The sequence below is a fragment of the Mus caroli genome, unplaced genomic scaffold (assembly GCF_978045245.1).
Source record: "Mus caroli unplaced genomic scaffold, Mus_caroli_1 scaffold_18, whole genome shotgun sequence".
Lineage (NCBI taxonomy): Eukaryota > Metazoa > Chordata > Mammalia > Rodentia > Muridae > Mus > Mus caroli.
In genome coordinates, this window is record NW_028227273.1 from 11,389,876 (window position 1) to 11,401,929 (window position 12,054).

The 12,054-nt window shown below is 42.2% G+C and overlaps 1 protein-coding gene across 10 annotated transcripts in view; it reads right to left on the bottom strand.

The window, feature by feature from the left end:
• Eml4 (EMAP like 4) overlaps positions 1-12,054 on the bottom strand; it is a 123,920-nt gene that overhangs the window by 17,318 nt on the left and 94,548 nt on the right. For all 10 annotated transcript variants that reach the window (XM_085833007.1, XM_029470872.2, XM_021150126.2 and 7 more), the window contains 5 exons: positions 9,567-9,718; positions 7,872-7,997; positions 7,655-7,786; positions 6,985-7,052; positions 2,414-2,502 (listed from right to left, as the gene is read on the bottom strand). In XM_085833007.1, coding sequence (XP_085689133.1) covers positions 2,414-2,502; positions 6,985-7,052; positions 7,655-7,786; positions 7,872-7,997; positions 9,567-9,718 — 567 coding nt within the window. The remainder of the gene's footprint in view (positions 1-2,413; positions 2,503-6,984; positions 7,053-7,654; positions 7,787-7,871; positions 7,998-9,566; positions 9,719-12,054) is intronic.

Below are 12,054 nucleotides of genomic sequence, written 5' to 3' on the forward strand. Positions count from 1 at the left end.
GATATATGAAAACCGTTACATCCCATCAGTTTAGTTTAACTATTTGGCATGTTATGAACAAAGCTGACCACGCAGCATCTCCTAAACTCAAATGGTAGCCTAGTGCAGCATGACACTCCTCTTCCTGACCCTGTAGTCAGCTAAAGGCTGGTTTTAGAGAAATTTCCCCACATGTATTGGTGGAAGTGCACAATGTTTATGTAGTACACTAATCAGGTACAGCTCCATACGTGGGCAAGCACATCTGATCTCACCAATTACAGAGTGGGTTTCCTTAAGGACACATCACATTCTCTAGTTCTATAGTATCTTTGATTGCACCGACAAATATGCTAAGCACATAACAACTGGTCAAAGTCCACCAGTCTTTTGATTTTTAAATGCATTTTTAGGGGTTGTTATGCCAGGATTAAAAACAAATCAAATCAAATGAAACAGAAAATATTGCTGTTTCAAAATGACTTTTTGGGGGCAGGCAAGCTAGGTCAGAAGGGAAAGGTACAGGCTGCCAAACCTGATGGCTGGCATATTCCATCATAGAGACCATGTGGTAGAAGGATAGAGGCACCTAACAATGTCCTCTGACACATATGCTCATACAATACATGTTTTAAAAAACACAAATTAAGCTGACTCAAACTTTTGCAATTTTTTTTTTTTTTTTTTTTTTTGTTGGAGACAGGGTTTCTCTGTGTAGCCCTGGCTGTCCTGGAACTCACTTTGTAGACCAGGCTGGCCTCAAACTCAGAAATCTGCCTGCCTCTGCCTCCCAAGTGCTGGGATTAAAGGCTGCACCACCACTACCCAGCTCAAACTTTTGCATCTTGGGGTACATACATTTTTCTCCTCATTCAAGACAATATTCGGTGATTCTTTCTTTTTAAATAATGAAGAAACAATCAAGTTTTTATTTTTAGTCTTAATTCAACAGCCACTAGAGTCCACCTTCAGAGCTGAAGTTGTAGCTCAGTGCTGACGTGTTTGCCTGCCATGCACACGGAGGACTGGTTTCAACAGGTAGCATTACACAGACAAAAATCAACCCACACCAAATGCACCAGTGTAACCAAGGCAGGTGTGTCCTGCATGCTTATAGTCCCAGTTCTTCCAAGAGTGAGGAAGGAGAATTATAAATTTCAGGCCAGTTTGGGAAAGACTATGCCTCAAAAAAGCCAAACTAATTTTAGAAAAAAATGATATAAATTAAACCATATAGATAACAAAAACAAAGGTAACTGGAATATTATAGAAAGTTAACATTTTGGATAAAGTATACAAATAATTACTCAATGTTGACTGAAGTTATATAAAATTCTTACAATGAATTACTAGGTATTTTATTTAATAACTAACAATTATGGTTATGTAACTCAAGACAAGGCTAAGCAGAGTATAGAGGAGTGACAGTTGGATCCTGGTGTGTATTCTGGCTGTTTCTTTACAATGTTTGGGGGATGTCAAGGACGGAACGAAAGGAGAATGTGGTAGGCAAGTGTTCTAGCATGGAACTCTTTCTCCACTGCAGTATACTTAAGTATAAAGAGAAGCTTGCTACTGAGATGGAACACTCTGCTTAATATATACGGCTCCTCCTGTGTGCAGTGTTTAATATATATGCCTCCTCCTGTGTGCAGTGTTTAATATTTATGGCTCCTCCTGTGTGCAGTGTTTAATATTTATGGCTCCTCCTGTGTGCAGTGTTTAATATATATGGCTCCTCCTGTGTGCAGTGTTTAATATATATGGCCCCTCCTGTGTGCAGTGTTTAATATATATGGCTCCTCCTGTGTGCAGTGTTTAATATATATGGCTCCTCCTGTGTGCAGTGTTTAATATATATGGCCCCTCCTGTGTGCAGTGTTTAATATATATGGCTCCTCCTGTGTGCAGTGTTTAATATATATGCCTCCTCCTGTGTGCAGTGTTTAATATTTATGGCTCCTCCTGTGTGCAGTGTTTAATATTTATGGCTCCTCCTGTGTGCAGTGTTTAATATATATGGCTCCTCCTGTGTGCAGTGTTTAATATATATGGCCCCTCCTGTGTGCAGTGTTTAATATATATGGCCCCTCCTGTGTGCAGTGTTTAATATATATGGCTCCTCCTGTGTGCAGTGTTTAATATATATGGCTCCTCCTGTGTGCAGTGTTTAATATATATGGCTCCTCCTGTGTGCAGTGTGATTTGATTGCTCTTTACTGTTTTTAACTGCAACTGCCACGGTTCATTCTAAATTTACACTGGCTCCATGCAGCTCCAGTCTTGCAGATTTCGTAGCTGCAGCCGTGGAACTGAACCTGAGTGTCCCTCAGGGGACACTCCACACTTGAAACTCTTGAACACAGAGGACTTCATCAAGCACACACATGATTTCAGATGGGGCAGTGCATGTGACACGGGGAAGCCTGCTCACCTACTGAGTAGCGCATCACAGACAGCTGCTCATTGCCATCCGTGTGGATTGACACCAGATCTCTTGTTTCTGCATCCAGAACAAACCACCTGTTTAGGAAAGAAGAGAAAACCTAAACAACCCGCCTTCAGACATTTACATCTACAGGAAACAGTAGGTGACTTTTTCTACATTTTTAATTTTAAAAACATCAATATTAACCTTATAACTATGATAGTGCATCTTCTAATTAATGCTGAGTTTATTTATCAAAAAATGCTGCTAGACAGACATGGGCCTACTTTTCATTTCTTCTTAGGAATTCAAAGACTGTCACCTGTACTTCTGCTAAGCATTGTTTAGAGACAGAAAGGTAAGATGACACTAGAGCTGACACTAGTGTGTTCACAGCACAGCTCACAGGGGAGCCTCTGAGGAGGATGGAAGACTTAGGAGGAACGACAGGTGCATAGTGGGGAGGTAGACAGGAACGGGGATGGACACACATTCATGAATAAAGTTGGTACTTTGTGAGAGGCTGGCCCACTGAAGCCACATGGTCCATGCTCACTGAACACAAGATGGTGCAGCTGCAGTGCCCACAGACTGCAGAATTGTTTATGTCAGTTACCAATCCTCTGCTACCACTAAAGCATCGAGAACTGCTTTTTCAAAGAGAGAATAAGATGGTATCCCAACCAAGACTATAGAGCTACAGTGAGTATCAGGCTTCAAGGTTTTTTGTTTGTCTGTTTTTTAAAGATTTATTTATTTTATGTATACGAGTGCTCTATACCTGTATACCTGCATGCCAGAAGAGGACAGCAGATCACATTACAGATGGTTGTGAGCCACCACGTGGTTGCTGGGAATTAAATTTAGGAAGAGCAGCCAGTGTTAACTGCTGAGCCATCTATCTAGCTCCAAAGCTTCAAGTTTTTAATACGATTATCAAAATTTATTATATTCTTATATATTTCAAATTATTATTAATTTCATAGTTGACAACCCCTACTATTAAGGCTGCTTCCAAGACACTTCAATGTCCTAGGAATGCTACACGCATACAACATATTATTATTATTTTTCTACATACAACTTTTATCTCTCTGGAAGCAACCTTAGCAAGCAGCAAAGCCCAGATCATGATCTCATGTGTGGAAACCCACACTGGTTAGAGATAGCAGCTGCTTATGAATGAAAGACAAACTCTTGTGTTTTTCTGTTTCTTTAAATGCATAGCAGATTAATTCTTCTATTTTTGGAATAGAATTTGTCAGGTGTGATATGGTTGTGAATGCGACTACATGACAGTTTTGGCCACGGGAGCACTGTCAACCTGAATACTGCATCTGAGACTTTCTAGTATATAGATGGCATTGTTCTTCTTGTCTGCTTTGCCTTTGTCTATACCATATTTGTCCTCAAATAAACTTTGGTAAAAATGTCTGGGGACAGGATTGAGGGCATTACTAGAGAAGAAAATAGCTCTGATGTCTGTTAGGAACAAACTGCTCTGGTCCTGGCCATTCAAGCAGCCAACCCAGGCTAATCAGGACAAAGGGCTCTGGATGTGGAGGCTGACGGCTCTGGGAAATTTTAGCCAACTCATGATGATTAGGTTGTACTAGGAAATATTTGAGGCAGGAAATGTTTTTGAGAAACTTGAAGTTTTAGTAGTTAAGAGAATTGAAGACCCCAAGTAAAAGGAACAGTGGGCCTGGGTCACTAAGAACAGGGATGTCCATGGAAAGTACAAGGGACAAGATGGAGGAAGAAACAGCTGGGTCTACTGGGTTAGTGAGCAAAGGTGAGAGCCCCTACCAGGGGAAATCTCTATTAACAGACAGTTGGAGTTAGAGATATTATTGGGGAAAACTGGAAGATATATGTATGATAAAGAAGATAAAGGCTGGGCAGACCAGTTTTGGACCCTGCGAGGGAGCCATTGGACCAGTGAACTTCTTTTCTGGAAAGATTGGAACCCACTGATTTGCACCCCCTGGCATCGCCTGCCTAAGGAAACTAGGCTACAAGCTCTAAGAGGCAGAATTTCCGCTTGTAAGGGAGCTCTCGGGGAGCTGCAGCAGGACTTAAAATAGCACATGGAAAAGAGGGTGCAAAGCATTGTGGACATAGGTATTTGGATGAGCTTAATAAAGAGATTTTGCAAATTTAAGACAAGTTAAAAATATTAACATTACCCTGACCTATTTATCAACTTTCTAAGGAGAGAGAGAGAGAGAGAGAGAGAGAGAGCACGCGTGCGAGCGAGCTGAAAGATGTCTGTGAGCACAGCTTCTGACCAGCAATGGGTCAGCTTGTAGGTGTGTAGTTACCTGAGACTCTGATTTTGTGCTGATCCAATCCTCCCATTCTTAAGAACTTGAAACAACTGAGGCTGGTCCTCAGCAGCATTTTTATTTTTTATTTAATTTTTCCAGTTTGTCAGTGTGTGGAAGCCATAAGCTGAGGCAGAGTCAGTCTCTCCCTCTCCCTCCCCCTCTCTCTCTCACCCCCTCTCTCCCCCCCTTCCCCTCTCTCTCCCTCCCTCCCTCTCCCTCCCCCTCCCCCTCCCCCTCTCTCATTAGACCCAGGAACTTGCAGACTCGGCTATCCTTGCTAGCTAGCTTGTTTCCACTCTGAGTGCTGGGCTATAGGCTGGATGCCATGCCTAACTCCAGTCATGGCCTTTCACATCAAGAGCATTACCCTCTGAGTCCTTTTTCCCCAGCCTGACAAATGATTTTTAACAGGAAGCCAATGAGCTTGTTAAAGTGTATGGTTTTCCTACGGATGTGCAGCAACACTGGGAGCTCTCACCCTTGTCGCTTCACGGCGGGTATTCTTTCAGAAGTTGCCACTGTGGCTACGATCTCAGTTCTTACTGAAAGTTCTAGACAAGGAAAATCTCTGCAAAACTTGTCTTTTCGCATTGTATTTACAACATCTCACTCTGGAGTGTATACAGTAGAGCAAATTTTCTATTTGGGAGTAATGTGTCATTACTATGAGGCTCTAATGGACTTCTGATGTAATAGCCACCAGGGATGGGAACTCTTCTGTTATAGATTAAGCTGACTTGTGAGCCTAGTACCAAATAAAATACCCAGCATCCTTTATGATGACGACTTTTGTGTGTGGAGGTGGTTGGGGTGAGGGTGATCACATAGCTTTGAACTTGCTATTATAAAACCAGAGCTGACCTTAAAGTCCTGATCCTCCTACCTCCACCCCACAAACGCTAGGATCACAGCCATGTGCCATCATGCCTGTTATATGACTTTTAGTTTCTTTAGTGACCACACACACATTTTAAAGGTAGAATTAACCTGAAGTCCCTATATAAATGCATCTCTTCCTTTAGAAAGCTATGCATCCATAACAGTGTCTTTTGGTTTTTGTGTTTATGGTTTTTGCTTTTTTAAATGAACCTCTAGATACAAAAACAGGAATGTTGGGGCTAGAGGGACAGTTACACAGTGAAGAGTGTATGCGAATTTTCTAGAAGACCCAAGTTTGATTCCTACTGCCAATGCTAGGTAGTTAGGACAGGCCCAAAAGCTACAGAAGACACCAGGGAGAAAAGCAGAGGACTCAACCTCAGGCCCACTGTTAGTCAAACTCCTCCAGGAGAAGTGCTCTGCTATGTTTCCTTAGCACCACACTAATGCATGCTGGACGCTGTGGCAATCATCAATGTACTCACTACTTGGCAACACGATGCAGAATCTATACATGGACACGGACACATGGCACAAGATATTACCAGTCCATTTCTCTGTTCCTGTACCATTTGGACATGTTTTACAGAAAACTAGTTCCTAGCCCTAAATGTGACTTAAAAAGTGAAATGAGTAATCTGAATGGCTAAAGTAGTAGCTTTTCAATTTCATACAGTGAAGTTAGGTATTTACAGACCAAAGGGAAAATAAAACAAATGGAATATCCACGAATCCGAGGTGTGGAAGCAGGTGTGGAGCTTGGCAGAGCTCTATCTAATCCAGCAGTGACAGCCGTATCTGCCAACAGGAGACTCCACACCAGTGAGCACGGACTGACTGCGAGCACTGCTATGGTGACTACTGAGGTAGTAACTACCTTACCTTTGGAGTACATAGCTAAGATGGAGGACCTCACAGTCACACAGATGTTAGAAAGTAGTTTCAGTGGTTTTCAACCACATCTTTTTAGTTTTTTTTTTTTTAACATTTATTTTCTTTGTGTGTGGGTGTGGGTGCAGGTGTCATGGCTGCATGTGGAGGTCCAAGAACAACTTTTAGGAGTTGGTTCTTCTGATTCTAGGAACTGAACTGTCAGGGTTGGTGGCAAGCACCTTGCTTGCTGAGCATTCTCCTAGCTAATCCATCAGAACAATTAAAACAAGAACACAAAATAGGGCTCTGTGTATCTATCTGACACCTTTATTCAAACAGTATGCCTTCATGATATTCAAATCCCTCTAGCTTTATGCTTCATTTAGAGCTCAGGAAAACAGTGACTGACCAAGTACACACTAGAGTAGTTAAATGTGTTATATGACATGATTTTTCCCAATGATGCAAGCAGCCCACCATTTCAGATCTGCCTACCTGCCTGAGTGCGTTCCAATGGCTACCACTGTACCGCTTGGATGAAAGTCTGCACAGTGTCCTGGTTCCTAGAGGAGAAAAGGACAGGCATTTGGGCATAGGATAAAGGCTCCTAGGTTTAAGGGAACTGTTTAAAAAAAAAAACTTTCAAAATAACTTGTTTTAAATAAACAAGAAGTTCTAGTCAGCTTTACTGTAAACCAATGAGAAATGCTACATGGACAGAAGTGGCAAAGGGACTGACTGACTAGTGAGGGTAAACAAGTGACGGGCTCGTGGCCAGGGAGTGGAACAGTACAGGTAACAGCAGATCTGGTAAGAACTTCACAAAGAACACTTCTTTCGGGGTAGAAAAGGCAGGATGTGTATACAGTAGTGAGAAATACAAGGTGACCCACAAGGAAGGCAGTACACTCTGCTACAGCATTTGCTAACTCCAACTGTAAAACCACAGAGGCCCAAGTATTTCACAATTAATGTTCCACAAATATACAAAATCTTTGTAAGTTTACTACTGAAACTGCAAGGAAAGCATCCGACTACCACATTGGAAGGAGACCAGACAAATGTCTTACTCTCGACCCTTTTACCAAACTGCAAGCACACGTTTACATGAATGCTTCATCGAGCGCCAGTGGGAGGAGTCTGCACGGGGAATCTTTGCACTCACGTCCACAAGCCTGGTCCACTCCAGCCTGTGCTCCACTGAGTTCCACATGCACACCTGCCTGTCCTGAGCACACGTCAAGAGCAAATCTTTGAAGGGATGTGTTGCAAGGCCCCAGAGTTCATCTGTATGACCCTGAAAACGAAAAAAACCCTCCTTGTAAGAACCAAAGCATATTGTCGAGAAATAATGTAGAAAACGTGGGCATCCCACAGCTTACCTGGACTTCTATTTGGAAGCCATCATTAAACGTTCCCCGTAAAATAAAGTTTCGTGATGTGCCTACTAAGAACTGTTCTGCCCTTCCCTCTGCAACTGCTCTAATGGTGCCATACTGATCAGGAACCTGGAACAAACGAAGGGGTGAAGTTACCACAAACAGTGACATGCAATAATTACTACCTCAACAGTGCTATCTATGCTCACAGCTGTCTGCAGTTAGAGGGTAATAAAGACAGATTCTAAACCTGAAACTATGTGGTGGTCTCATCAGATTGTAATTTAATGTTCAATTACACTTTATTACACAGAAGTTACAATGTATTATTATCAACATTCTTTGCCACATTTATCATAATTATCTTTGTAGAACAGGGTCTCCCACATGCTATTCAAGCTTGTCAGTGATCTAACTTGCAGCCCACTTCAGTAAAATTTACATTTATATTCTGTATGATACTGAGGGTTATAGAAATGTGGGGGAGGAAGGAAGTTCTATCCCAGCTCATAAAGAATATGGTCTGGGATTTGTTTCATGTTCTTCTGGGCAAGTTACTTAGCTTAAGACCATTCATTTACCTATGACATGGGGATAACACATTCATCCCTTATTCAGGGACCAAAAGATGAAAATTACAGTAAATCAAAACACAGCTGACCCTTTAACCTGTAGACTCTGTTTTGTATTCAAGTGCTAAATCATCCATGGACTGAAAATACTGAGGTGAAAAACCTTCTGTATATACTGAGCATGTATGTGCGTACTGAGTATGCATGTATGTATGTACTGAGAATGTGTGTACTGAGTATGTATGTATATATGTATGTGTGTACCGAGTATGTACGTATGTATGTATGTACTGAGAATGTATGTGTGTACTGAGTATGTATGTATATATGTATGTGTATACTGAGTATGTATGTATGTACCGAGTATGTATCCACCCTACCCCTGCCCACCATTGATTAGTTCTTATACAGTTCAGTAAAACACTTCCATAGCAGTCGCACTGTATCAGGTATGGTAAGCAATACAAAGACAATTTAAAGTTTAAGTCCAAAGATATACTTGATGACAGGGACTTCAGTACCTACAGATTCTAGCATCTACGCAGATACTAGAGACTACTCCCTTACAGATACGAGGGATGACTGGGTTGTAAAGTATTATAATGGCCATTCTCAGGTCTCCTTGTGAGACCATTTCATTCACACACTATGCGACATATGCTCAGTGTCCTTCACACTGATAACAGAGCCCACAGAATGACTCTGAGATGGCACGTTTCTTCCTCAGGAAGGGTTGGTTTTAAAATGCCTCTGCTTATCCGGATCTGCCTAGCCTGTGACAGACCCTGAGTTTAATTTCTTGCACTGCATAATAAAGCCCTCAAACTCCACATTATTCTGTTTAGAGAGTCCTCTGTGCTGTAACAAACACTTTCCTATGGGGAGGGAATGAACAGAAGGAACCAGAAAAGCTATCTCAAAATGGGACAAAATGCATGAGTAGAGTTTTTTGTTTGTTTTGTTTGTTTGTTTGTTTTTCAAGACAGGGTTTCTCTGTGTAGCCCTGGCTGGCCTCAAACTCAGAAATCCGCCTGCCTCTGCTTCCCCAGTGCTGGGATTACAGGGGTGTGCTGCCACGCCCAGCAGTGAGTAGAGTTTTGCTTTAAGATCCCATTCCCAGCCTTACCTCTATTTCTCTTTCAAGGTTCAGATCATGATCCCACAAAATTATTTTTCTGTCTTTTCCGCCTCCAGTTAATAGCATCCCATTTCTCATCTGACAAAGTGTAAACACACTGCCATCATGAGCTTTGATTTGTCTGTTGATCTGATACACACCTAATATGGTAAGAAAAAAAAAATGAAAACAGGAGAAATAACATGTTTTATTAGACTTTAGTATCTCTCTGGAAACCAGCTTTAGCAGAGCTACAGGGTGAATTTGCAGACAGTTCACATTTCCCTAGTCAAGAACCTGGTCCCAGACACGGCAGGCACGAGCCTTCAGACTGAACGTAGTCCTTTACATTCACATCAGGATTCACGCACTGTACATGTATTTTCCTTAAAAGCCCTGTTAGCTGCTGCAACAGTGCTTCCTGTGCAGACCACAGGGGAAATAAAGTGCAGCTCGGCATCAACGTCAGCGTCACCTCCCGTGATGGCTTTGTGCAGTTTTACAGTAGTGTGACGAGTTTGCAAAGCAAGGATCCCAGGTATCGGTAAAGCTATAGCCAGGATCCCAGGCTCCCTCCCACCTCAGTGTCCCTGGAGCTTTGCAAAAGCCTCTGTAAGCTCAGTGCATGGCAATCACTAATAAACATTGAATTCTTCTTTCTAGTCTGCTGAGAAACAAAAGAAATGACATCATCCAAACCAAGTCCATGTCGCTTACTCAGGGCAGGGCTCTAGCAGTCAAGGGAGGCTAATGAGACAAGTGGACAGTCAGCCTGTGGGAGATAATGCCTTACAGAATTAGTTACCAGGTTCACAATGGAAGCCAGAGCCTTGTTTAAACATGGCGAAAGTCAACAAAATAGCGTTAGCTCTTGTGGAAAAACGGGAAGAAAAAAACAAGATTTAAAAACCATTCATTTTTAAAAATTGTATAGCAACTGATGACGGTAAGTAGAACAGGGCTGTGCCTAGATGACTGAACACTAGGTCAAGGGGAGGTAAGGGACAACAAGCCTCGCGGGATGGACCTTAGGAACTTGCCAAGTTAAACTGTCAGTCATCGTTAGTCATGGTAGAGCACACCTATAATCCTAGGAGGCAGTTTGGGCTACACAGTAAGTTCTAGACCAGCCTGGCCTATATAGCGAAAAATGTTAGAAAACAAAAAGCCAAATAAAAAACTAGTTATCTAAAGCCACACATTTTACTTTATTTTGAGAGATGGGGGAAGCTAATTGGTGCATGGTTCCTTCCTAGTAGACCCCGACAAAGAGCATAAAGTGGATCTAGTAAGCATTACTGACTGCACTCTTAAAGGAGCAGAGCACACTTTATGTCATGTGAATGATGTATCCACAAGGCTCTTACTGAGATTATTAACCTACTTTTCTATTAGAGCTGTCATCAAGTTTGCAAGATTAGCTGAAATTAACAAGGGTTTGGCATCATCAAAATGTCTTCAGTGTAGCTGACCTTGAGAGCTGCTCTTGGGCAGTAGGTGCATCCCTGGTAGAAAGGTGCAATGGACCTACTGCTCCGATCTACTGCCTCCACCTAAACACATCCACCTCTTGAGCCACACAACATGATCACTGGATGTCTGTCTATACAATTTATCCATCTTTGCTCTGACTGCACCCAGGTGCCCAGGAGAGAAAGGACATCTAAAAAAATGTGAATTTTCTGAGCACTGCGGAGTCCCTTAAGTCAAGGACAGAGGAAGGAAGAGAGTGAAAAGGGTGAGCAGGCGTATCGTAGCTCTCCCTTCTTGTACGTGGTCCAAGTAGTAAGTAGTTTTGAAATTACAAAACTAGTCAGACGTGGTGGTGTGTGCTTTAAGTCCCAGCACTGGGGAGGCAGAGGCAGGCAGATCTCTGAGCTCAAGATCAGCCTGATCTACAGAGCTAGTTTCAAGACAGCCAGGGCTACACAGAGAAATCTTGTCTTGAAACATGCCATGCCCCCAATTAACCCCCACCCCCAAAAGGAAAGAAATTGCAAAAACAGCTAGGCATGGTGGCACACACTTTTACTCCCTGCACGTGGGCGGCACAGACTGTGGATCTCTATGCGTTCCAGGTCAGTCAGTTAGGTCCGTCAGTCAGACCCTGTCTAACACAAACACCCATTAAATATCAGGTGTGAACACCATGGCTCCCTGTGAAGAATGCAAAAAGGAAAATCAAAGTTTTCTGTTCTTAATTCAGCCGCCCTGTTTTTAAACATGTCAGAAAACCTTGTCACACATGTATGACCTTCCCAGAATGACAGATGTTAGAAAACAGAAAGCAAACTTAAAGAACTGTGTCATCAGGATAAAACCTCCACCAAGTGAGTGGCTCGGTTCCACTCATTGCCTTTCAAGCTGGGATGCTGACACAAAGCGCAGATAGTAACTAAGTTAAAAAAAAAATGCTGTGTTTCACATTTAAGCATATTCCAAGTTTCTTTTACAGACTATAAATAAAACATTACAGTTGAAAAATCTTTCTCTTATG